General features: G+C 42.9%; 1 protein-coding gene across 1 annotated transcript; it reads right to left on the bottom strand.

Moving 5' to 3' along the window:
* Positions 1–191: 191 nt before the first annotated feature.
* On the bottom strand, positions 192–27,189 carry atm (ATM serine/threonine kinase). The gene is given in 64 exon segments (XM_063907663.1): positions 192–1,261; positions 1,895–2,037; positions 2,155–2,218; positions 2,751–2,865; positions 3,040–3,126; positions 3,366–3,531; positions 3,844–3,993; positions 4,174–4,290; positions 5,150–5,290; positions 5,500–5,582; positions 5,693–5,831; positions 6,308–6,448; positions 6,539–6,664; positions 6,918–7,125; positions 7,226–7,443; positions 7,722–7,841; positions 8,098–8,274; positions 8,377–8,611; positions 8,706–8,825; positions 9,077–9,181; positions 9,266–9,414; positions 9,494–9,596; positions 9,943–10,031; positions 10,297–10,405; positions 10,511–10,669; positions 10,773–10,881; positions 10,986–11,163; positions 11,289–11,323; positions 11,326–11,464; positions 12,288–12,429; positions 12,538–12,709; positions 12,916–13,011; positions 13,114–13,246; positions 13,663–13,821; positions 13,978–14,152; positions 14,845–15,044; positions 15,321–15,447; positions 16,100–16,209; positions 16,357–16,600; positions 16,720–16,895; positions 17,577–17,747; positions 17,836–17,953; positions 18,107–18,237; positions 18,436–18,511; positions 18,753–18,908; positions 18,993–19,072; positions 19,155–19,348; positions 19,607–19,796; positions 19,920–20,009; positions 20,399–20,524; positions 20,847–20,978; positions 21,079–21,313; positions 21,955–22,056; positions 22,636–22,833; positions 22,952–23,323; positions 23,623–23,801; positions 23,915–24,084; positions 24,573–24,811; positions 25,267–25,432; positions 25,565–25,729; positions 25,873–26,018; positions 26,474–26,592; positions 26,713–26,827; positions 27,069–27,189. Coding segments are annotated over 63 exon segments (9,267 nt in total). The 5' UTR covers positions 26,785–26,827; positions 27,069–27,189; the 3' UTR covers positions 192–1,080.
* Positions 27,190–27,263: the final 74 nt, after the last annotated feature.

The raw sequence follows: 27,263 nt of genomic DNA, 5'->3' as shown, positions 1-27,263 counted from the left end.
GTCGCCTCATCTAAACTGGTGTTATCTGCCTCAGTATGCAATGGAAAGGTACTATACTACATGGACTGTTGACAGAGAAACACTTCAGAACTTCTGATCATTACCAGAGAAATGCAAAGAGTGGTAATATCTGTGAATCAACAGTCAGTTCAATTCACTTTCCGGATCCAATTTAAACCAAGAAAGTATAATCAATGTTTTATCATTTATTTAATGACAGAGAGATCATCATAAAATCATCAATAAAAAGTAGGATAAAGTTGCTTTTAAACATTTGACATTTCACTTACACATATTTATGGAAGCCCTGTAAGAGATACTCCATACAGCATATAATAACATTCACTTAGTTAATAGTAAAAAAGAACGAACAAAGAGCTGAACTAAATCCCAGCTGGATAAGGCATATCATACATTCATAAGGCATTTATTCACTGTAAAAAAAACCTCTGGTAGTCATTGGCAAAATTTCATACAACAGTCAACAGTAGGAAAACATTCACATTAAAAATAAACATCTTAGGCCTTGGTCTTTGAAAATTCCTTCAAGCTTTGGTTAGATTATCGGATTATTGCAGCATTTTATGGTTTATTGTGCAGGAATTAAGGCGAAATGACTGTGTTCTGTTAAAGTGCAAAGGTAAGCAGAAATGAACAATTTAATATTATGTTTTGATATTTTTGTGAATGTTAGTTTTAAAAACCACATAGAACTGCCTTTTGTCAAAAATGAGTAAAACCAAAACACATTTGTATAAAAGGGGTCAAAAAATAATAATTTCTTAGTAAAAATTCTGTCTTTAAAATCTGAAATGAAAACAATTATAATGCAGGTTTTTTTCTGAATCCTGACTTTCCCCAAAAATACGTAAAACATTTTGGTCAAATCTAAAAAAGATATCACATTTGGCCCAAATCCTCCTCCGTAGGTTTGCGTAACATCTAGGTTTCTGTTTACCTAGTTTGACTTCTTAAAAGGGAGTTTCTTTCCAGAAGCCAAGAAAGCAACTCATCACCCGAGGAGAAATATAAAATGTCGGTTCCCTTTGTTTCCTGCAGCACACAGTGTTCCTCCTCAGTCTACACCCAGGCCTGCCAGCCGGGGAAGAGTCTGCTGAGGTTTTTGGGGTCCATGGCCTGTTGGATGAGCAGGTTGACCTGCCCCCCCACACTCAGCACCGTGCCCTCCTCCACCCCCTTCAGCTTCTCCTGCAGCCTCAGCAGCACCCGCTTCGCCACCTTGTTGTAGCTCTGACTGTCGCTGCAGGGGGTAGAGAGTCGGGAGGTAAGACAGAGATAGAATCCAAATAAAACCTCACTGTAAGGGTTCTGAATTTGGAATGAAAATATATGCTTTCAGATCATTTTTTATCTGAAACGCGCTACTGGAAAATCTTAGAGGCAACTCAGGGGACATTTTTCAAATCACAGCAGAAAACTTTTTTTATTAGCCTTTAAATAGCACACTCTAAAATGTGTGTTATAGTATTTATTATACTTTTTATTTGTGTATTACCCATTTATTAAATTGATTAAATTTGTCTAATTTTGACTAATTATTTACATTTTTTAATTTGATTTATTATTGAGGTTTATTTATTTACTATTGGTTTAATATTATTACTTCTTTTTTTATTGTCTTATTTATTTATTATTTTTACTATTTTATTGTATATGTTAATTCTGTATTTTTTCTGTATTACTTTCACTCAGTGGGAAATCTGTTGTAAACTTTTGGATTATTATTATTATTATTATTTATAGACCTTAATTGAATTTACTGTTTGGCTTGTGTGCTATATTGTTAGAGAACTTTGAGCTGCACCCTGTATATGAAAAGTGCTGCACAAATTAAGCTTTCTATGATTATTATCATTATCATCTACTGTGGCACCTGGATTTACGGGGGTTGTCCATGTCCTCCCCCCCCATGGTGGAGCCGAGCGTGGGGTTGAGCTCCTGCTGCTCGTCAAGCTGCAGGTAGAAGGCCTTCAGCGGGTTCATGGTCCAGTCGAACAGAGGGTCGTATAGCAGCACCTGAACACCACATTCACACACAGAGGCAGCGCTGAACATAGAAGTGATTCTAGTGTATATTAGGTGTCTGTGTGTGTGTGTGTGTGTGTGTGTGTGTGTGTGTATGAGAGATCTTACCTCTACAATAGTCACCAGAGCTTCTTGAGAGTTCCTCATCACCTCCATAGTCTTCTCACAACATCTAAGCAGAGAAAATAGGTAATATCATTACATTTCTCCATTTATCAGGGTGTCTTTGAAGGCACCACAGTCAACCTCTTATAAATATGTTCCTAAATCCTGGCTTAAAGTCAAAAGGGATAAAGCTAAACTTTAAAACATCCTCCCGGAGGAGAAAGAAAGACCCTTCTTACACTCAGCCTTCCAGCGATCCTTGTATTTATTTCTTTGTATTGTTTTATTATATTGTATTATTTGCTGTTAAAATTATGAATAAATAACAAATAAATAATGTGGAAAAGAAACAGACAATAAGCAAATGATCGACTGTAAATATGACATGGCATCTGAACTTAAATGAATGGAATGTTTTCGAGAATACAGGTAAGGTCAAGTGTGTACTTTGTAGTTAATGTGTAGTCATGTTTGTAGTTAACTCGGTGACTAACGTGCTAGAAGGACAACTACAATGGAAAGAAACATCACACGAAAAGGATGGATTTCTTGGTCTTGGTTTTTAAATATCTAATGAACTCCCTAATTGTCCGCCTCACCTCCTGAAAACCCCCTCCACTCCGGTGATGCCCATTCCGTCCACGATGTCTCTGGACAGTCTGAAGGGGACGGTCTCGGGGGTGGGCAGGATCTTCCCCTGCTCGAAGGCCACACCTGCACTCCAGAAACAAGAGAGGGAACAGAAAGAGAGGGATGTGTTGAGATGCAAGGAGTCCAATAGAGGCGTTTCAGGCAGGGGGGGGAGAGTGGGAAACCCCGTTAACACAGCCTCACCTTTGAACTTTAAACTTCCTTTGGTAAAACAAATAAAAACAAATAACATTTTACCTAAATCGATGTGCACCAGTTCAGCCGTCTGCTCATCAACTAGGATATTCTGGATGTGTCGGTCCCCCAGGCCCACGATGTATCCGACTGAGGACACAAAACAGTTGTTGGAAAAGTTGGAAATATATTGTTTGAATTTCAAAACAGAGTTAAAAAGGATCAGCTACTTTTCTTATATAGCAAAAAATTTGAATATTCAAAATCGAGGTTTTAGTGCATGTCCAATTGTTTTTGCAAGCCTGAAAAAACAATTGTTATCCCTATAATTTGTTACAATGCAATGAAAAATAGCTCTGATACTATGTAATGTTCCTGATAATGTATACCTATGGAAGAGGTGGCCACGCTGCGAGTGTAAGCCAGCCGCTTCTCCATCCACACCGCGGGGTCCAGGAATCGCTCCATGCAGAAATACCTGAAGACCGGCCTGAAGTTCTGGCACACCTCGCTGAACGCCTGCATCTTCTCGTCAAACGCCAACTTCTGAGCCTCCTGTAGAGACAGCGGGGACAACATGGACAGCACATCATTACAGGAACATATTGTCATTATCCTGTTCCAAACATCATATGTTATACACATCTAAAAAATACTGTGTTACAAGTAAAATACCTGCTTTTAAAACTGTCTGATCTAATCCTAAACTAAGATAAAATAGGATTTCAGATAGGGCTTTGTTTTTACAATAAGGCTCCAAGTTGGTAGTGGAATAAATTCTGCAAAGCGGGAAAAAGAGTGAAACCAACAAATAAATCCCTCAGTAATCGTGAATGTTTGAGCTGATTATATTTGCTGCAGCAGTACCATCATCTTCCTGCGGCTGGCCAAGTTGGTGGCGTCCTGCGGTCTGAAGCGTTTGTGGGCTCCTTTACTGGGATCGATCAGAAACTCCCCGATGGGCACGGTGCCTGAACACCACTCCAACACCCCGCTGCGCTGCGAGAACGGCACAACCTGGGACAGAGGAGACAAAGACAAGTTGATGGGAATGAAGGCAGACGAGAAAGCAGAGGAATCAGCATCAGAGACATGTGTTACACTGACTGGAGACCACTGGACTGGACTAGTAGGAACCAACTACCACCCTGCAGGTCATCATACAGTGCAAAAGTATCGATTGATTATGCGTGTGACCTTGTATCGTCGGATGTTGAGCTTCCTCTTGCGAGTGTCCGTGTTGCGCTGCAGCAGATTGGAGCACATGCTGAACACCTGCTGCATCACTGCGTCCTGACGCAGGTCGTCCTGACCCTGTCACACCAGAGGGCAAAGGTCAGCGGGGAAAATATAGGGAACCACAGAAGCTTCAGTTTAATCCAGTGTTCTACAAATATTACAAAGGAACAGGTTTGTATAACCATTATACATCTGTTATTTATAATGGTCATTTAAACTCCAACAAATGTCTTATTCTTTCATTTAGTGTCCATTTTTTATATACTAGTATTTTATTAATATAGCTTATCCGCGTAAAAATAAAATGCACTGAAGCTAAACATCAGAAAAAGTGCTATTTCATCATGACGCTCCAAAGTGTCTCAGTGGTAAATTATTAGCCTTAAAATAGCTGAGAAGTGTTTCAGCAAAAACACACACACACACACACACACACACACACACACGAACACACGAACACACACACACACACACACACACACACACACACACACACACACACACACACACACACACACACACACACACACACACACACACACACACACACACACACACACACACACACACACACACACACACACACACACACACACACACACAGTCCTGAAGAATGTCCTCATTACAAAGGTGTCAAAGTAATCTAACAAACTTTGTCCCGGTACAAAAACAACATTAATCATTACTGAAGTGAAATGGAAAACAGAGAGAGAGAGAGCAGATCTGTTGTCAGGACTTTAATCGCACACAAAAGCAGCTTTAACTTCAAAGAGAGGGGATTTGTTTAGCCAGGAACACACACAGACACACACACACACACACACCAAAGAGAAGAAAAGTCTTTGCACATGTGTGTGTTATATAAACTCTCTTATCAGAAAGTCAAACTTCTGACTTCAAACACTTTTGAGCACACCCTCAGAGTCTCTCTCACCTTCACCAGCTGTCTCCGGCTCGTGCCGTCGGAGCCGACACAGTCGATGATCTTCGGCAGGTTGACTCCTCCGGCGAGGCGATACTGAGGCAGGAAGGACCTGATTGTCACCAGGTTCTCATAGCAGCCGGACGGATCCACCTGTTGGAATAAAGAAATGTTTTTGTCTCACAGGGATTTTAGCCTTTGCCAACCATTTACATGCACACAAACCTAAATGACACACTACAGGACAGGGAAAAGCCCAAAAATCAGAATAGGGCCTCATTATTAAAAACTCATAGCATCCATAAAAATGTAAGTAAGCGTTTTAATGAATTACATTTCAAAAAAAGAAACGGAAATTTTACCTTGATCTCCATTGTTGGGATGGCAACCTCATCTAGGTCTTTGATTTGCATGATGGGCTGATCCGCAGGGATGGGAATAGCCTCTTAAATAACACAAGGAAACAAAGCAGAATTCACATTTCAGGGTCATCTCACAATCATCACACAGACATGGAATAAAGTCAGATGAAATCACAGAGCTCTGACTGCTCACTCTTCTCAGTCTTGTGTCTGCTGGCGTCCATGTATGCCAGAGTGATGTAGGCGTCACACAGACGCTCGATTCCTCGGATCATCTTGCCTCTTTTTTTCTTTATCGCACTGATGATCTTCTGGGCCACATCTGAACGTTCCTGCACCAGAAAAGCATCACTGAATGTTTAACAGGGCCTGTTTTGCTTTTTGCCGTCCCTTTCCTGTAGTGTGTTATAAAGGTTTTAGTGCATGTAAATGGTCTGCAAAGACTTAACGCCTTCATTGGACTCTTCTACTTCCAGGACATAATGACATCACTATGTAACACTCGTGCTTCTATTGGCTGGCGCTCCAACACTTTGTGATAGAGGTAAGGGGACATCTCTAAGCATGTTGAATAATCACAACAGAGCAGGCCAGCTAACCAATTAGAGCAGACTGGGCTCTGGTTTCAGACAGAGGGTGAAAAGAGGGCCCACAGCACATTATTAATATCATGATTTTGTCCAGGAGAGCGCTTTAAATTGTTTCTTTAAGGACCCGACTCACGTATTCTCCTTTGTTTTCCCATATCATGAATATGTGTCAGATTTAAGTCACACACAAATGGAGAATGATCCAATGAAAGGCTCACCAGGTCGAATGGTGAGGGCTGCCGTGGAGCGCTCTTAGTCAGCCGCGACTTGCAGAAGTTCTCGTCTTTGTTGGCGTTCACCAGGGCGAGGATGATGAAGATCGTGTGGTGAGGGTGCTCCAGGGACGCCCTGCAGATCAGCTGTGAGGAGCAAAGGATTTTTATTATCCATTATCTGCATCGACTAAAAGTTTGCACTGGTCAAAGAAAATATATTTGTAGTGGCATTACCGCGCTGAGTACATCGTGGAAGCCTGTGTCCTCGGTGGAGCCACTTGCCATCTTGGTTCCCATGCGAGCAGCCAGCTGGTACATGAGAGGCAGGAACTTGTAGGAAGGGATCTGCTTCACCCCTTTCTGCAACACAAAGTAAGTCAAATTCAAACCATTGAGCCTGTCGACGACTTTCATTCTTAATCTAAATGCAATGCACCTCTAGGTAACTGTCAAAAAAATGAGGTCCTCTGGTTTTTCCAAATAATTGTGGGACAGCACTATCTCCTTTCCTTTCCTAAAGGATAGTCTATTGTACCCTAAGCTAAAGGAGATAATAAAGGAAGTATTGAAGCTCCTTTCATATGATCTAGGGCATTCAAACAGCTCCTCTAACCTTCATCATGTTGTTCACAGCCTTAACGTTGGCGTTCTCCAGCCACAGTGAAGCCAGACGGAACACCCAGGTGTCGTGCTCCTCTCCCTGCTCCAGACACTTGATGTAGTTCTCCACCGCCTTACACAAGAAGCGCTGCCGGTCCGCCTGCAGGTTGGACAGAGCCTTCTGATCAAGCTCCATCTCCCTCTCCACCTTTATCGTGTACCTGGGCAGTCAGATAGATACATAGAAGCAAAAGCATCTATTAGAGCCACCTAAAGTTCCTTTTTGTGTATTTAAGGAAGATGAATCATCAGAGCACAGACCTGTTGGATATCACTTTCTTCTCCTTCATCAGGTCCACTTCCTCCCTGGCCTTCTCCAGCAGCGCCTGCTTGTTGTCGAACTCGGAGGAGGTCATGTATTTGTCGATGCTCTGGTACTGAGCGTCGGAGAAGCGAGCGAGAGACAGGAAGGCTTCGGTGCGCTGACTCTGCAGCCGGGAGTCCTTAACGTGGGACGGCTCCTCGATGACCTCCACCGCCTGACACACCGAAACAGGAGAGACAAAAAGGACGTCACAGTGTCCCATCAACACTTTGCCTGCCTGAGGGAGGGGTGTGTGAATGTGTTCCACAGGGTGTTAGAAAATTACATATTGCATATTTTGAGACCTGTTTTTCCAGCTTTCCAAATCACATAAACATTACAAAAGGTGTGTGCGAAGAAGATAGTTCTGCTAATTATTTGTATGAAAACAGATAGCTGTTTCCCTGAGCCACTATCCGTTGAAGTGCAATATGTCTTTCCTCCTCCTCTTACCCTCTCCAGGTATTTCTCCAGGATTATTCCAGGGTTTTCCAGGCAGGTCTCAGCCAGCCAGTTCCCACACAGCCGGAGACTCTCAGTGTAGACCGGAACCACAGCAGGGTTGAAGTCCACCTGAACAACAAGACAAAACATAGGGACTTAAATAATGTGATGCATGACGATAAATATGGGCCTGTGTAGAAACGGCTCAATCTAAATGGGTTATATTTTGTTACAACGTTGTGTTAAACTTTGCAAAAATACTGCATTTTAGACATTACTATTACAATGTGAAAAATACAGCATGACTTGATGACTCTAGGAATGTTTCATAACTACAGTCAGGTATTTAATACACCAAAGAGGCTATATTTCCATGTCCTCTGACCTTTTCCTCCAGGTTGTGGATCATCTGTCTGAGCAGCCCGAGGGCGAGGCCCTGCTCTCCCTTCGCCCAGAACACCTGGGCTTCCTCCAGTCGCCATGACGACACAGCTGATGACGCCCAGGAACCGCCCACTCCACCACCAAGCTGCTTCATCTGCAGGACCGCCCGCTCTGCCAGCTGTACAGCAATCACAACACTGTTACTGTTTTGGATTTGTCAGATTATATATTTTGACAATAAAAGGACACACACACACACACACACACACACACACTCTACCTGTGTGTTCCCGGCAGTGCGGGCCAGCCTGCAGAGCTCCATCAGGTGTTCAGTGAGCAGAGAGCTGAGGTACTGGGAGCTGTCTGGATCTTCCACCCTGCCTATCAGGGTCTGCTGGGCCACAGAGCGCACGGCCAGGATGGGCTCCACCAGAGAGAAGTCGCTGTCAGCGAGCAGCAGGGAGTGCTGCAGCCAGCGGCTGCACACCTCCCGCAGAAACACATCCGAGAAGGGCCTGATGGGAAGAGGACCAAAAAAACATATTTACTACTACTCTGATTTACTCTAGGTAGATCAGATATTGTGAGACCCCTTGAAGGCTTAAATACCTGCTAAAGAGCTGCTTCACACTCTCCAGCTCCCTGATGCTCTGCAGGTTCCTGAGGGCCGGATACAGAGAGGACACCGCCTCCAGACTGCCCCTGCACAGCTCCTCCACCTCTGCACCCCTGTGGACAGAAAACATCATGCATGGGGGAATTGGTGTACAACAGAGAGCGGACCATTGGACTTTTTGGTTAGGCTGGGCTCTGGTTTCAGACAGAGGGTGAAAAGAGGTGCTGCAGCACAGGCAGCATGAGAAAAATAAAGAGCTTTCTGAACATTAAAGCATGGAAACAGTAGAGGAACTAAATTCTAATATGAACCTGAAAATGAGCAGAATTTGTCCTCTTTAATAAGTGTTGAAATTAGTTTTTACCTGGCCTGTTTCATAGTTTCATCAAATATGGAGAACTCTTTGTCCCTCAGCGCTTGCAGGGAACAGAACACAGATTCATGGAAGCCCAGTTTGGATTTCTCGCTCCTGAAATCAGATTTAAAGGAGAAAAGTGTGTATTAGTTGCCTCTGATTCTCTGATGTGTGTGTCAATGTCTTCCCCCTCCTCACCTCTCCGTCAGCTCACAGTCCCACTGAGTGTTCCTCCAGGCGGCCTGGAAGCGGAGCTCTCGGAGCTCGGCACCCCACTCCACCCCCTCGCTCTCCAGCCCCCTCATGTAGGTGGCGAGGATGCCGCTCAGACCGAAGTGCTGCAGGCCCTGTCGGTGTACAACAGAAGAGGCTGCATCACCCTGCATCACCACCAAACAAGGCCTCATCTGACCTTCATTATTTTACCTCCACAATTCCCACTTGTCGAGTGACCTCTGGCAGGGTAGAGTGAAGGTCGTATGAAGTTAGGGCCTTCCCCCACATCGCCTCGTGCTCATAGGTTCGAATCCTAAACATTAAGCCATCACACTTTAGTTGTGCACTGATTCACACACACTGATAAGATGAAAATAAGAAAGAATAATATGGACCTTGAATAAACACACAAATATTGAAAGAATAAAAAAAGTCACTGGCAGTGAAACACCATGAAATAAAAACTAGGGATAGAAGTCGTATACAATTATAGCTTAAAACTAAATTATAATAAAACAATTGGTTGATAAAATAACAATCATTTTTAACAACTAAAATCCAATAAAAAGAAGTCATTAATACAACCAAAAAACACACAAAAAAATGACAACAGAAATATTACTGTATTAGTGAATCAATAGTTCGTTATTATTGCTCACCTGGTCAGTGGACTGGTCAGCGTCTCCCCCCCGCAGCCGTACAGACTGTCAGGCTCCCCGATGCTGCGATACACCTCGATCAGCAGCTCCTGCAGAAACATATTACCTTAATAAATATGTTACTGCCATTGCATTGTGGTTCCTAACCTAATAATGTTGGGGAAATTATTCAATCATTTTTTTTTTTATACCACTATACTTTTTATTTCTGAAGCTAAGAAGTTCTGAACTTGGGGGTCAATACCCTGGACTTACATAAGGGGCTTAAGTATTGAACCTTAGCATTTCTTAAGAGACTTCAAGCAAACATTTGAATTAGCAACAGCTTTGTATTGTCAATTTAGGAGCAGTGACCTGCAGGCTGATGTTTGTGTCCTCCATGCTCTTCTCCGTCAGGCTGGAGATGGTGAAGCTCTGGCTGTTCTCTTCGAAATTAATCCTACGAGACGATCTGGACTTGGTTCTGCACAAAATAAAAAATAAGTATTGTGCAAATGTCTTATTACTGGAGCATGCATAAATACATGCTTTCAAATCCTACGTCTATAAATGATCCCTTCTTGCACACCTCCGACTGTCATCCATGTTGGCTTTGATCTTGTCCACGTAGATCTCCGTGTACAGCAGGGCGGTGAAGTGAGCCGAGCAGGACTGAGCAGCTTTGGCCACCTCCAGGTAGTTCAGCTCCAGCCAGAAGTTGGAGTCGCACACGGTGCCGTGGGAGTTACTGGAAGAAGAAACCAGTGTTTATTTCACACACACAGCATGAGCTAATAGGATAAAGAGCAGTCACTAAACCTTTATTTATATAAGAAAACCAATGTCCAGACCTATTAGCCTCCAGTGATCTGTGTTGGTGTCTCAGATAGTCGATGACAGCCAGCATGGTACGCAGAGAAGTCTTATCATACAGGCCCTGACTGGCCGAGTCTGAGGACTCTGAAAAGATGAATAAAACATAGAATGTGAATAGATAAAGAGAAAAGATTATCCTTATTTTTCTCTAGGGCGTGTCTCCATATAGCATATACACTCAGTCCTACCGGAGTCAGAGTTGAGAGGCGTGGCGGAGCGGCTGGAGGCCTGAGCGCTCCTGGAACAAAAGCTGAAGAAGTCCTGAATGCGAGAGGAGAGCAGCTGCCTCCAGGAGCCGTTCACATTCTCCAGCAGGATGGAGTGGATGATGAGCGGCAGCAGCCTCTGACAGCAGTCCACCCTCTCCTGGAGACACAGCGAGTAAGGGGCAGTTAGAGCAGAACACAGGGATTCTAGTCTTTGCAGACCGTTTAGGAAAGGGAAATCCCCAAAAAGCATAATAGGGCCTCTGTAAACGTCCGTGTGCTCACCAGACACAGCGGTCGGGACAGCAGCAGAGCTTCACTCTGACTCCTCCGCTGTCCAGCAGGGCGGTGCACAGAGCCTTCAGCCAGGCCTTGTGTCCGCCCGCCCGGGGGATCCAGAAGTCCCGACTCTCCAGCTTCTGCCTCGCACCCAAATCCTCCTCTGCTGTCACAGCTGCTCCCTGATGAGGGACGACAGACACACAGCTGTTACATATTAAAAAGTCAGATAAAGGATAAAACATTTAAATATTCAAATGAAATTAAATAACTAAAAGAGTTAAATAGATAAACTGTTTAATAAAAAATATAAAAATATTAAATAAACATTAGAAAAGAATTCAAAATGTCTGATAAAATAAAAAGAATAAAATAAAAACTAAAATAATATAATATTATAAGAAGTAAAAAGCCAGTGTAGTGACTCTATAGTGCCGTACACACAACATCTTTGTGTACTAACATCTGTTTATAGTACACACATACATATATATTATACACATCTGCCATACATATCTGTTTATAGTACACATATCTATATATTGTACATATCTGCCATATACATCTGCTATACATAATATATGCATCTGTCCATACCACCTCATTCAACAGTGTAAAGTATTTAAATACTTTCAATGTATTCCACATATGTATATATTTCACATCCTCAAATCTTTATTGTTAATATTGTAAATATTCTTCTCTCTTTTTGCACTACTTTATTTATCTTTTGCACCATGCATGTTGAGTTGTTGGAGGAGCACGCGACATAAGATTTTCATTGCCAACATATACGCTGTATCTGCTGTGCATATGACAAATAAAACCTTGAAACCTTGAAACCTTGAAACCTAATAATACAATCTATACAATTTTAATACAATAACACACATTTGTATATCAAAATAAAGGTTTGTGTTTAGAAAATGGGTCTTAAACATGTTAGGTTTGATATGTATTCGTTATTGGTATAAATGCATTAGATATGACACATGGTTAACTCACCGTCTTCTTGGCCTTTCTGAAGGGGTTGAGGTAGGCCAGCATGGGGTCTCGGTTGTCTTTGTGTTGCTCCCAGAAGTCGACTCCAGATTGAGTTGCGAGGATGTTCTTCACACACTGAACCGCTGCCTTCCTCACCTCAATACTGACACACAGACAGACACACACACACACACACAGGAAAGAGTTATCAATTGCGTAAAACAAATACGTAGACAGATTTTTTATTTCTGAGATTTATACATGGGCATACCGCTGTTGCGTGAGTGCATCGTTCATGCAGTTGAGGATGATGTAAAGACACTGGGACTCAGTGGAAGTGAAGAGAGAAACAGCCTTCTCATAGAGGGGGTCTCTGCCGTGCAGTAGGGCGATGGTGGAGAAATCTACCGGACCCAGCTCTCCCAGACAGCTGCCGGCCGCCTCTGCAGAGACAAGTTCATGCAAATGAATCACATGACCAAGTTTGAATCAAAGTTGCTCCCGTAATTCCAGAGTAGATCTCCCCTCAACATACAAGGAAATGCTACACACTCGGTCTTTTGACCCTCCCAGTGCAAAAGGGAAAACCCCTTAGAGACACTCCACCATTAATGGGAAAAAATGGGAGAAAATTATATTTATTTCATACCCAGAATGTCCGCTCCTCCGGGGTGGTTGGCAGCTAGCTTACAGAGCTGCAGCAGACTGAGGACCAGCTTCACCAGCACACTATCAGAGGGCTCATCTACAAAACAGATTATATATTATATATGAGGAGACATTAAGAACAAGCTTGCAGGACCTCTAACATGCCACAAGTATTTAATGCATTTTGTGGCATCATTACCGTGGCACTCCTTGAGCAGCTCTCTGATCTGGGCCTTGTTGTCGTGCAGCTGCCGGGTCATCTCCTTCAGACCCTCCAGTCGGGTCAGAGGTAAGGAGTCACAGGATGTCACGGACAGGAAGTGGGCTATCTCCTGTCAAAGGGAGAACACAGAGGATGTAGGTCAGCAATGAGATTTAGGATTTTGATTTATCATTGATAACTCATTTCCAACAGAGGCGTGCGGTCAGGGGAGGCATAGCCTCACCTAAAAATAGCTGTTACCAAAAGTAAAAAAATCATACATAAATAATGATGTATGTATTTCCCGCTGATTAGTTTTATAAAAATGTTATTTCTGTACGATTCCAATCATTTTTGATGGTCAAACTTGCCAATTCCACAGCAAACAGAGAGACATAAAAGTTGTAAAACGGGCTAGAAGTCGAATCCAGAATTATTCTCCCTCTCCATCCATTTGACTGAGAGAAGGAGATCGGAGGTGGGGCTTAAGCCGAACTCAAGTGTGCCCGCTCTATGGGCCACAGATTCGGGCACTTCTGCGGTTACCTGTCTCAGTGTGAAGCTCCCAGTGTTGTATTTGAGTTTGTGCTGCACAGACCGCAGCTCTCTGAACTCAGTGAGGTCAGGGAAAGGCTCTAGCCTGCTGATGGCCCCTTTTAACTTCTGCTGGTTTTCTATCACCAGAAACTGCAACAGGCTGAGCACCTGCAGGAGAGGAGGAACAGTGAGAGTGTGTGGCACGTAAATGCTGAAAGAAGCCATGTTTGTTTTAGCACAACACGGCCTCTTTAAAATAGAATTTATATTAAATTTGCAATATTGTGATACAGAAAGCAATCGAGTAGACTTGCTGTATCTTACCTGCTGTGAGATGCCGGGCCGGCTGGTCACCTGAGCGGTGAGTGTCCCGACGATGACCTGCAGGTGGCAGTCCAGAGCGTCATCACAGAACTGCAGCGCTGCGCGGCAGACAGAGGTCAAGAGGTCACAGCACAGAGAGAGGCTGCGGGTAGAAACCTCGTCACACTGAACCGGTCTGAGGACGAGAGGAGCAACACGGTGAGCAGTGTGTGTATACAGCAACACAACACATAATATAACAGCACTGATGTGCAATAACACTGATGTGCTATCAGAAATAATGTATTTATCCTGGTGGAAATAGTGTTTTCTTGACAGTTGCTGTATTTTAGAATTAATTCAATAATATAATAACTAAATCAAATATGATATAAATTATATAGATATATATATATATATGTATATACATAAAAAATCACAGAAATGTTACTAAAATCTTTAATAAAATATAATAAATAAAAATAAATCATATTATAAAAAGTTAGAATAATAAAATATTATATAAATATAAGTTAGAATGGGCCATTAAGGAAATATAAACAAATTAAATTAATAATTTCAAATAAAAGAAAAACTAAAAAGGATAAAATCAAATATAAATAAAACACATATAATTAAAAATTACAATTGAAAGAAGAAGAAATGTTAAATAAAAAGATAGAATTAGATATATAAACATAAGTAATTGAGTAAAATGTCCAATAAATGATACAATAAAAAAAGAATAGCTCTTTATCTACGCTGACCCCATTTTGCTGTAACAATGTGAACATCCCTCAATCCCGTGTCTGTTACCTGTGAGTGAGTGTGTGTGTGTGTGTGTGTGTGTGTGTGTGTGTGTGTGTGTGTGTGTGTGTGTGCACTTACCTGCTGTTGATGTAGTGAATGAGTGTGTAGATGATGTCTCTGAGGACGAAGGCCCAGGCTCCTCCGAGGCCGTCCTTCACCTCTCGGAGCAGCAGGCTGACGAACAGGTGATACATGAGGAGGATGCGGTGACGCTCGTAGCTGTTGGTCGTCTCCGCTGCTCGCTCACACACCGCCAGCAGGATCCTCTGGATGGAAATCTGCAGCACAGAGAGAGGACGACAGTTACAATAATAGTATATGCAGCATAGTATATGCAGCAGAGGGTATAAAATGATAAAATAAGATATATAAACATAACAAATTAAAGTAAAATGTCAAATAAAATACAAAATAATAAGAAAGTAGATGAAGTTAGTGAAAAAGCGATGAGAGCAGGGAGCAGGTCTTTTCCCAGCACCTTTCAGCCAGAAAAAGACACTGTGTGTACATGGGGCCTAAAAGTTATGTAGTTCCACATTTGCAAAAAGTCTTACCGGTGTTTTTGACAAGATGGCGACCAAAGACTTGTGGTTTGCGCTGTGACACTTGCTGAGGTAGTCCAGTGTCGCTTTAATGACGTAAGACTCGAAATACGGTGGGTTTGGTACGGGGTCCAGTTCACTGAAAACAGATGTAAAGCCAGTCATTTTAATAATTAAGATTTATAGAAAGACACACTTATTAACTTTATTACCCTTATTAAGGAATACAAATACACTGCCCAGCTCAAAAAAAGGTCACAGGCCTGTGGGGGGCAGTGCTATGATCTGGGGTTGCTGCAGTTGGTCTGGTCTAGGTTCAGCAATGTGCCCAAAGAATGAGGTCAGCTGACTACCTGAGTATACTGAAGGACCAGGTTATTCCGTCAATGGATTTTTTTTCACAGGCATGTTCCAAGATGACAATGCCAGGATCCATCGGGCTCAAATTGTGAAAGAGTGGTTCAGGGAGCACGAGACATCATTTTCACACATGGATTGGCCACCACAGAGTCCAGACATGAACCCGATTGAGAATCTTTGGGATGTGCTGGAGAAGACCTTGCGCAGTGGTCCGAATCTCCCGTCATCAACACAGGATCTTAGCGAACAATGAATGCAAGACAGAAATAAATGTTGTGACGTTGCAGAAGCTCGTGGAAACGATGCCACAGCGAATGCGTGCCGTAATCAAAGCTAAAGGCGGTCCAACGAATATTAGAGTGTGACCTTTTTTTTGGCCAGGCAGTGTATAAACAAATACAAAAATGGACAGATATTTGAACTTTCATTACCCTATAAAGCACTTCAGCTCTCCTCTCTCTCCTTCACTTCCTTCATACAGAGTCATCAGTAGCTCCACCACGATGTCTGCCAGGTTACTGTTGATCAGGCTGTCTATTTGCTGCAGACAGATGAACAAACATGGAGAACAGAGTCAAATTGGTTATTGAACTTTTGGATTTTAGCCTTTGCAGACCATTTACATGCACACAAACCTATATAACCCTCTACAGGAAAGGGTTACCTTCTTTTAAACCGCTGTGTTTACCTGTTTGCCCAGGCAGCTGGCGTCTTTGAGCAGGTCGTACACTCTGTGGGCTTTCTCTCTCTTCTGAGCCACCTGAGCATCCTGGCCCGACAAGGCGAAGTACGGCAGGATGTTGACCATGATCTTAGGAAAACAGTCGGCCAGTAGCTCTCTCCAGTCCTTCTCCAGGTACCTGCCGATAGACTTCACCTGCTCAAAGTCATCCAGGAAGACCAAGTGGGGGATCAACACCTGGTAGGAGGAGCTTAAAGGAGACACAGGGATTTTGGAAGGTTATGTTCCTTAGTGTTTATGACAGGGCTTTATGCGATAAAGCAGATTCTTGTGCATAAAATATGAAACAATAGAAGTTTAGTCACTCACTTGTAGAAATCCTTGACTGCATCGTGGTCGAGAAGGGTGAAGGGGAAGGATCCCAGGGTGTAGCGATCGTCAGACTGTCTCTGCGCCAGCCACTCAGCCACCAGGTAGTACAGGTGAGAGCTGACGAACGTCTTCACACTTCTGTAGCCCAGCACTCTGGAAACACTGCACAACATCTGGGATGAAACCAAACACAGGAACCTGTCACTCCGCTCTCTTTAAAAAGCTACTAACATTTAAAAAGTGGTGCGCCTGAATCCTTAATATTTTTGACAAAAAAAAAAAAAAAACAATTCTAACACAAATTAATGTAATAAGTAAGTAATTCAGTAAGTTAGTAAATAAATGAATGAGATAGTGAATAAATAAGTAAGAAAACAAGTACAAAATAAACAAGTTAGTAAGAAATTAAATGAATAAATAAATACATTCATAAATTACATGAAATTCAGAATCAGAATACTTGATTTATCTTGGGGAAATTGTATTTTCGAACAGTTGCTCAATGAAATAAAATAAATATAAATATTTAAATAAACATAGAGAAGTTCAAGTGAAAATGTACACATTATACAACAACATGTAACAATAACTATGAAGTAATATGATAATTACAGTATATTCACTCGAGTATTCATTTTAAAATGGATGAATAATGATAAAAGAAATAAAGATTCTTGCATGAATATCATTTTTAAAATGAATTCATCTGCAGCGCTGGTTTACAAGAAGCCTTGTCCAACTACACAAAGCAGCTCCTATTTTATTATTATTTTGTAGAAAATGTAGTAATTTCCCAACATCAATTAGCATTTTGGTAATTCATTTCCACAATGCACAGTTCCCTGTTTGTTTACCTTCTTGATGAGCTGCTCCTCGATGTTGTTCTCCTTGTAGGACTGGAAGAGGGCGAACAGAGACTGCTTCTCACAGACGGGGCTGCAGCACATCACCACGGACAGACTCTTCAGCAGCGCCGCCTTCCTGTTGAACGCCTCGTCCTGCTGCTCCTCTGCAGAGCTGCTCCTCTGTGCATCACACACACACACACAGCAAGCATTAGGGGCGTCAAACACGAACACAATCCTGATTTATAAGAGCATATAATGCACTCACTTGGAGCCTCATTCCTTCCTGAGCCTTCAGGTAGACGTTCTCAAAAGCCGCCTGCTGGTGTTTCAGCGGCAGCATCTTCCTCTTCTCCAAACGTCCTGGTCTCATCTCAAGAAACAACCTGGTCCAACACAGAAAAATAAGTAAAAAAAGAGACCCTCGCTTCTTACTAAATTATCAAAAGATGCCGTCAAATTCAATAAAGCTGTCAGGGGCTCAAAGAACATTTTGCTGGGGAACATTCTTAATATAAGTTTGAGGAACAGTGTCTCACCTCTCTACTGACATGGCTACCAGCATGCGGACCTGGTGGTGTGTGTCGGCGAGGTGAGAGGGGAGGAGGATGGACACGGGGCTATCCTCCGCTCTGATACTCAACACCGCCCACTCACAAAACGGGTCGGCCTGTCAGAGACACAAGAAGAGGCGCTGCTAAATCAACAAGAATAAACGACTCCAGACAAGGCTGTAGTGTGCACATATCTCTTCCATCAGTGTGTGCACATAGCTTTAATATTCTGAATCAAAAACACACTTATGCCAACATAAAAACAGTCAAAAACATAATCGTGGTCTCTAAAAGTGAATTACGTGAGAGCTCACCTCCAGCAGGGCAACCAGACATCTCACTAAAGCGGCTCGTACAGTGGCAACGCATTTCCCCGTTTGGCTCAGGATACTGAAACACAGCATGGTGATTCAGTTAGCTTCAAAAACTGAAACACTAACGAGTTACAGAGAGCACAGAAAGGATAGAAATGCAATGTGTGATTCATGTAAAACTGCTCCTATCCCTTTAAAAATGACTGAAACTTAATAATGCTGAGACTTTGCTTTCCTGTGACAACTAGGAACAATTTTACATCTGATCCTCCTTCATCCCTCCCCAATGTTTATGTTTATAAAATGATGCTGCTGACCAGAATCCAGACACCACTTGCAGCAGGGATCCCTGGACGTGTCTCATCTCCTCGGGCATGTGCTGGGTTTTCCCGAGGCTCATGACGGAGGGTAGCAAACCCAGCAGCACAGCGGCACAGATCTCCTGGTCCTGACGGTGCAGGGAACACAGGTCCCTGCACACACAGCACAAGAAATTCATTAAAGAACAAGATATTTGATTTTACGGATACATTTTAAAGTCAGAGAGATTTCCCTACGCTAGAGGACGAAGCAGTGAATCAAAATCCTCCGGAGAGAGTGAGTCCTCAGCAGGAAGCTTCTTCAGCAGGACCAGGTACTGGAAGAGAAGCAGACATTAAAGCTCATCCGATGAACCGTCACTGCAGCGATGACTCTCCACAACAGCTGCTGTTACCCACCATGTTTACGTGCAGAGCTTTGTTGAAGTCCACCTGCTCGGCCAGCAGCAGCAGCCTGCGCCGCACCTCCTGCGGTTTGAAGAGCAGAGTGTGGACGGGCTGCATGGAGCCGCACTCACACAGGAAGTCCAGGACGCTCAGCAGAGCCAGGTCCTGCTGGGCCAGATGATCCTCTGCTAACAGACTCTTTGCACCTAAAGGAGGAGAACCAACCTTACTCTACCTTTTATCACCCCAACTAAGATCAGCAAACTAAAGAAGTCTTATTCTGCTTTTTGTTCCTTTTCCTTTCGTGTGTTATATAGGTTTGTGTGCATGTAAATGGTCTGCAAAGGCTAAAATCCTAGAGTTCCCTCCAGAGTGAGTTTCTTTTCCACAGCTTTTTTTGCATTAGTCATAATAAATGACAACAAATTCTTCTTTGACATTCAGATCACATTATCTTCTCTCACCTGGCCCACAGGAGCCCTCACTGCTGTCTCCCTGCTGTCTGTGGGTCCCGTTGCTGCTGCTGCTGTGGGACTCGCCCCCCTCCTCGAACAGGTCGATGTCGTCCCCTTGTTCAGTCCTGGTGACGTCCCAGTCCTCCTCCATGTGATCGTCCTCATCCACAACATTCACTCTCTTAGAGACGCTGCTTAACTGAGGCAGGGAAGGAAGTTACATCATTTCAGTTCACAAATATCTCTTTTTACTTAATCCCAGGGCACTAACATCTTATATACGTATATATCTGCTTTGTGTTTATACAACATATTATCTTACCAACAGTTTGCAGATCTCAGCCAGTTCAGTGAGCAGACTGGCCGGCAGAATCATAATGAACAGAGTGGACCAGATGGGGCTAATTTTATCCTGGGAAAAGAAGGAATAAATAATTACTCCATACATTTTTTTTTTAAAAGGACTCTTAATTCTGATGTGTGAGTGTTGATTGGCCTGAGGTTGAAGCTGTAGACAGACCAAAAAAAGAAGGTGCCAGGGGCTAAACAAAGTAAGAAACACTTTGAATCTGCTTTATTTTGCATTCATTTTTACCATTTAATCAATTTAAAAACCCCATTCCAGAACCAGTTACTATGGGTGCATTTGCAAGTGCCATGAATGTGTAATTGTGGTGGAAAGGATTGCGATTACAAGTGTGATGCAAAACCCCAAGTGAGCAGGTGAGACCAGTCAGGTATTCTGATGTATCACACAGATTTCAGCATGAAGCATACCGTCATGGTGGATGCTTTAGTCACCTTGTTATTTCTGCAGGCTGACTGTGTGCAGAGCTTCATGATGGACCTCAGTGTGCTCATGGTTCCTTCCTCTGCCATCTTCACTCTCACAGCGGAAACATAACCGCTGAAGTCCTGGGCCAGAGTCTGGACACACACACACACCAACAACGTTAGATTATGCTGAGAAAAATTGTTTAACGAGGACATATTCTACTCATGTTCAGTTTCATATTAATATGTTGTGCCTCTACTGGGACATGTCTCCATGCTTTAATGTTCAAAAAGCATTTTATTCTTCTCATACTGCCTGTGCTGCAGCACCTCTTTTCACCCTCTGTCTGAAACCAGAGCAGACTCTCAAAAACCTATAACATTACACCCCAGATAGCATAATAGGGCCCCTTTAAGAATTTAAGATATTTAAGCACGGAATAAAGGAATCTCCTGGGATGTATGAGAGCGATACCTTGGCTTTAGTGAAGAGCGGTGAGCGGCACGCCTCCTCCTCCCTCAGAAACCCTGTGGAAACGTACGCTGCTAAAACCCCAGTGAGCAGACTGAAGCAACGCACCAGACACTGCGGAGGGGTCGTCGGAGACTGTGGGAGCAGGAATCAGAATAAATACATGTTTGCCACTTTAAGAACGCACGCACGCACGCACGCACACACACACACACACACACACACACCCTCTTACATCAGGAGAGAAGCAGTTGAGTAGGTTGTCCGCCACACAAAGCAGGGATTGCTCCAGCTTGTTCCTGAGGCCGGGGACGACGGCGAACTGGCCGTCAGGTTCAGACGCCTTCACTGATCCGTCGGCCTCTTGCAGTGCTGAGGGCAGCGTGTTGAAGCTGAACTGCAGGTAAAGCCTCTCGATCTCTTCCAGGTTGTCTTTGCCGTTAGTTGAGGCTTGTTCTTGAAAAAAGGAACTTTTAAAAAAAAAATGAAAATGTTATTATTTTTTGCCCCAAATCAACAAATGACACTTGGATTGTGTAACAAGGGGGTGTGAAGTAAGGCTGAACGATTAATTGCATTTGCGATAACATCGCGATATGACAAAACGAGATTTTCCAACCGCAAAGGCTGCGATTTGACTGGTCACGTGATCTGGTCACGTGACTTGCGATTGAGCCGAGCGAAGCCGAGCAGGCAGGGAAAGAAGTCAACGCTGCGCTTGAACCTGTTGCACAATGGCCTCAGGCTCGTCAGAAGAGTGCACGGCTGGAAGTTTGGTACCAAAGAGGAGCGGCACGTCAGTTGTGTGGAATTATTTTGGCTTTAAAAAGGAAGATGCTGCACAACGTCAGGTATTGTGCAGAACGTGCCTCGCTACTGTTGCTACCTCACGAGGTTCACGATTGTAATCACGATTGATTTATTGCTTGTGTTTGTTGAAAAATACATGAGAAGAGGACCTTGAAAAAATAATCGCATATTAAATCGCAATTGCAATATTGAGGAAAAAAATCGCAATCAGATTATTTTCCAAAATCGTTCAGCCCTAGTATGAAGAGGTAGATTCATCATCAGGTCGGTAAAGGTGGTGCTCTGCAACACTTTCCCTCACCTCTCTACTCCTTCAGCACCCAGCAGAAACTGCAGCCCAGTTCTGGTGTCCTTCAGGGTCAGGGAGACCAGGATGTTCGCGATTAGATTGTAAGGAAAGTCTCTGAAAACAAGATTATAAAAAAGCATACTGTTACAGACCTTAATCTTAAATCAAAGACAAAAAGATACATCCCATTTTTGAAGCTTAGACTTTGTTTCTGTAAATGCATAAGGATAAACAAGGTATAAATATGAATACAAATAAAAATGGAGAAAATAATAAGAAAATAAGATAAGAATAAAATTAAGAATACAATTATAACAAAAGAAAAAATATAACAACAATTAAGGATAGAAATAATAATAAAAAAACTAAATTAAATGATAAAATAATACGTAATAAAACAAGGATGAAAATAAGAATTAAAAAGGAAAACATTTGAATAAATATAATTCAATGAAAAGTCAAATTAAAAGTGGGTCTTGAGTTGGCTCTTAAAGGTATGAACACTCTCTGTTGCCCTCAGGTCTTCTGGGAGGCTGTTTTATAATCATGGGCTTTAATAATGAAAATAAACCTCACCATGAGTGTTTGTTTTAACTTTAGGTTTAATTGAAATAATAATAAATGATTTAGTTATTATGAAAAGGCCAAAACTATTTAGAGCTTTAAAAACCAATAAAGCAACACGGTGCCAACCTGCATATGATGGGGTGAGGTCTGGAGCTGTCCTCCATCTCGTCGCTCTGATCGGTCATCAGCAGCCAGGCGATGAGGGTCTCCTTCAGGTTTGGTGGTCCTTCTGAGGCCCCCACACAGTCCCAGCCCGAGCTGGGGGTGATACTTTTGGGAGGCGAACACTTGAGCAGGGCCTGGGCTAAACAGAGAGCAGCAGCTCTGTGGAGACAAAAACAGAAACACCCATGAAGCAGAAAAATACTTATTTATCGTCGAAATCCACTGATTGGTCAGCTGGCCGGCTCTGTTGTTATTGGTCCTCTGATTAGAGACTCACTGGGACGGTTTACATGCTGATCCAGAGAAAAGCTTCCAGAACTCTCTATCCATGTTGATCAGTCCGCCGTGCACGATGGAGCTCAGCAGGTCCAGACTGAACACCTCTGTCTGGGTTGAGCTGACCCCTCTCAGTGCGAGGGCCCACACCCGACTCCACAGGCGGGACAGCTCCACCCTATGGACCTGGGCCCTCTCCGGGTAGAGGGCCTGGCACCGGGCCACCTCCCTCAAGCAGCGTAGCACGTACGGCCCCCTCTCTCCTCTTCGCTGCTCGGCCAGGAACTGAAGCAGCACGGACAGCAGTGGGACCAGCTCCTGGCCCGGGACCATGGACGGGTACTTAGAGGTGAGCACCGCAGTGATCTGCAGCCTGAGAGGAGAGGAGAGGGTTTCAAAATCTCTTTACAGGAGTGGTTTGGAATCAGAGTAACACCAGGCTACTTTGTTTTTTACCACAAAATATCCTCCACATTAAAAGGTTGACCCCCCCAATAATAACTCAAACAACTTGCACTGCGTGTACTTATGACTGCACTATTTTTGACACATTTTATTCTTACATTTCTTTATTATTATTATTTTGTAAATTCAATTCAAGTTTTTCTAAAATGCCAAAAATACAATACAAAGAAATATAAATAATATAGAATTGTTTTGTGATTTTCCTACCATGGAATGACATCAAAGTCACTGTTCTGAGGCTGCAGGTGGTCCCGGAGGACCTCCCAGCCCCGCTCGATGCGGCGGCGCTTGCTGGCGGATCCTTGGGTGGGACTGCTCATGTGGGAGGCTCTGAGGGAGGCCTGGGTCACCTCCAAGATGTGGGCGTCATCATCCTCACTAAACAGCTGCATGCAGGAAACACAAGAAGGGAAGGCAGTATATTAAATACTAGTTAAGCTATAATGGTTTACATCAAATTAATTAAATCTGCCTTTTCCTGTTTCCAGGTCAGGGTTACCTGATGACAGATATCCGCTGTGAGCTCAATGAGGTTGTCTTTGACGGCTATGTGTCGAGTTCCTGTGACGTACTTCCCCCTGCTGCCTAAACTGCTGATCTCTCGGATTAAAGCGTCATACAGGTTGTAGAGCAGACTGCGCCAGCGGCTCCAGTCCTCAGCATGAGCTCCTGGAATATGACAGATAGGAAGTTAATGGTTATTTGTGTATGGTCATACCTGTGGTTCAAAAAGGGTACGGTTGAAAGTTGCCAAAAATCAACCTGCCAGTTACTGCAGATGAAAATAAGCCTCTATGGCTAAATCTGGCACATTTATATGATGGGTCCCTTCTTCAATAAATAAATACAAATACTGTTTTAGTTAATCAGATGTGCAAAGATGTATTTATTATAGTAATCTATCACGGTACATTTATGCACCTTTATTTTCATTTGGACATTCTTATCACTCATGCAGTTGATCTTCTTGAATTGTTTTTCTTGATTGAGCTGCTAAACCTTTTAAGATTAAATAGGTCTAATTTCATTCTCCATTGTTAGGAACCAATAGTATATGGGACAACACTCAAAAGTATGCAAGTTCACCGTACAGGTACAAAGGTTTCAGCACAACAAGACACCAAAATAGTTTTAAAGAAAACGGAAGATCACTCCACCTGTATCCTGTGTCTTGGCTCCTTCGGGGTGGTGAACACAGATCTGCAGTTTGAAAAACTCAACGATCCCCTCTTTGAGCGCCATACTGGGCCTCATGTCCGCCCACACATACAGGACAGACGGCAGGAGCTCCTCTCCCAGCTGACACACCCTCATCCGACAGTTCATGGCCACAGACCTCAAGAAGATGTTGAGAGCCGAGACGAAGTGCTCCAACACAGTCAAGTGTTTCTCCTGCCTGGGTAACACGATCACAGGATGAGGAAAAAAATATAATTTTTCTGATAGCACTCAAACAGTGTTTAGCAGAATTATGTGATACAGTCATTTTAAAAAGGACATACTCTGATCATTTTCAGGTTCATGTTTGTATTTTGTGCCTCTTGTGTGACATGTCTCCATGCTTTAATGTTCAAAAAGCTCTTCATTTTTCTCATACTGCCTGTGCTGCAGCACCTCTTTTCACCCTCTGTCTGAAACTAGAGCTCAGTCTGCCCTGATTGGTTACAGATGTCCCGCCCCTTAGCCTATCACTTACAATGTGTTGGCCAATAGAAATGCGAGTGTTACTTTGGGATTTTAGCCTCTACAGACCATTAACATGCACACAAACCTATTAAACACACTACAGGAAAGGGAAACTCCTCGAAAAACATAACACGGCCTCTTTAAAATGATATTATAAATGCTTACCTCGCATTCAGCAGCGCTTTGGAGAAGAAGCTGAACAGAGCATTGTTGAATCCTTCAGCCTGCATGCAGATACCCTGTACCAGCGTGTGGATCACTCTGCTAACCAGGACACGGTTGATGGACTTGGATGAAGAGTTGAAAAAATCACAATACAAGTCCAGAAGACCTAAGGACCAAACATATGAACAAGGAGATTCACTAGACTGATATAGCATTACAATATCGGACAACAAAAATAATACTGTGTATGAAACTGGAATTTAAAAAAATACTTAATCTAAATCAATTTCCCACTCACTGTGCCACTGCTGAGAAGGTGTGTCACACCAGTACTTGCGGACAGAGAGGATGTCCTTTAACAAGAGGCTGCTATAATGTTCTCCATAGGTTGAACAGGTGTACGAGTTCTGCAGGACTTCCATCACATGCTTCAGTATCTCAGTGCACTTTAGACGAGGCCCGCCTGCAGGGACAGAGATACACACGCTGTTACTGCAGTCACACAAATACGTTCAACTGCTATGATGCTAAGTACTCAGATCAATGAGTCAGGTGGAGTAACCTATAAAAATATATTGCTGGATCTGGCAAATACACCACCCTTACGTTTGTTTGCATAACGAATGAAGAATTTAATCAAGCAGCACACATCTGCCATCTTCTTCTTCCGGTTAGCCAGAGTAAGTGATGTCACCTTCAATTTGCCTGATTGCAAGTTTGCTGTTTCCTTCTGGACATAATGCTGCAGAAATCTGACATGGGGGAAGATACAGAGTATTAATAATAATGAAAACGTATTAATTATTTGTATAGCACTTTTTATACATGGGATGCAGCTCTAAGTACTCAAGGCAAGAAATTCAAGACAGTTCAAAATATTTTAGCACACATGCAGAATATGTACATGATATTTTGGAAGCATGAAGTAGAATGAGGTAAAGCTGTCAAAAGAATACAAATGTAAAGAAATAATAAAAACTGATCTAAAATTTGAAAGGAAACGAAAGTGAAAGGAAACTTAAGTGAAACTCAACTGATGAAATGGAAACAAGCTAGGCCTGTTGTCTTGGCAGGCAGGTACAAAAGAAAATAACCGTTTTTGCATAGTGAATAACTGTCACACAGAAGCAACACATTCCTCGTATTACACTGTATAACTTTACATGCATTTGGTTGCACATGCACCGAAAAGGCCAATTCAGATTACCTGAACACAGCATCCCATGTGAGTTGCTTGGAGCCTTTAGCTTTAGCTCCTGAGGTACGATCCAACTCCTGCACCACCTCGGGACTTGACAGCAACTGTCTGAAGCGCTCAGCTTCTTTCTGCAGGCATGAAGAGAGGACACAACTGTAAAAGTGTAGGAATTGTACTTTTACTTGGCAGCAGTAGGGCTGACAAATGCAATATTACTTATTTTATTGTTGGATTGCAGGTCTGATTACCTTTCTCTCTGTTGCTTTTTCGTTCTCCAACCCCCTGCAGCAAACCAGGAGCTCATGTAGAACCAGACTCATGTTGCTTCCCAGTGGATCAGGGCACACCTTTCATCAATGTACCCTGCCAGAATAAAATCTTATACAGTTTATGCATACATTACAATGACTTAGCCCGCTTCTAAAGCCCTCCTGAGAAAATATTCATATGAAAAATGGCAGTTTAATTTCCTTTAAGTTAACCTTAACACAGTATATTACCCTCTATTCTGCCTGGCTATGTTGACACGCTTCTCTATCAACACAACATTGCCAAAGTGGCTTTAAATATCATTACTAAGCGTCCATTCAAACTGTTTACTGACCTCTGATGGATGCACTGTCTGTAGACACAGAGCAGCCACACATGCATGTGTTGATGTTAGCTGAAATGGTAAGTTGCTGCTCGGTTAGCCTGCTGTTGTTATATTCCTGACAACTTGGCCATCTTGACATGCGCTTACGGACACGCGCACGCACTCATAAGCAGTACACCACGCAGGAAATTCCCGCCCCAGCAT

Source organism: Eleginops maclovinus, chromosome 18, assembly GCF_036324505.1.
Source record: "Eleginops maclovinus isolate JMC-PN-2008 ecotype Puerto Natales chromosome 18, JC_Emac_rtc_rv5, whole genome shotgun sequence".
Classification (NCBI taxonomy): Eukaryota; Metazoa; Chordata; class Actinopteri; order Perciformes; family Eleginopidae; genus Eleginops; species Eleginops maclovinus.
The sequence above is the reverse complement of the archived record's forward strand: the minus strand, read 5'-3'. Positions and strand labels throughout refer to the sequence as shown.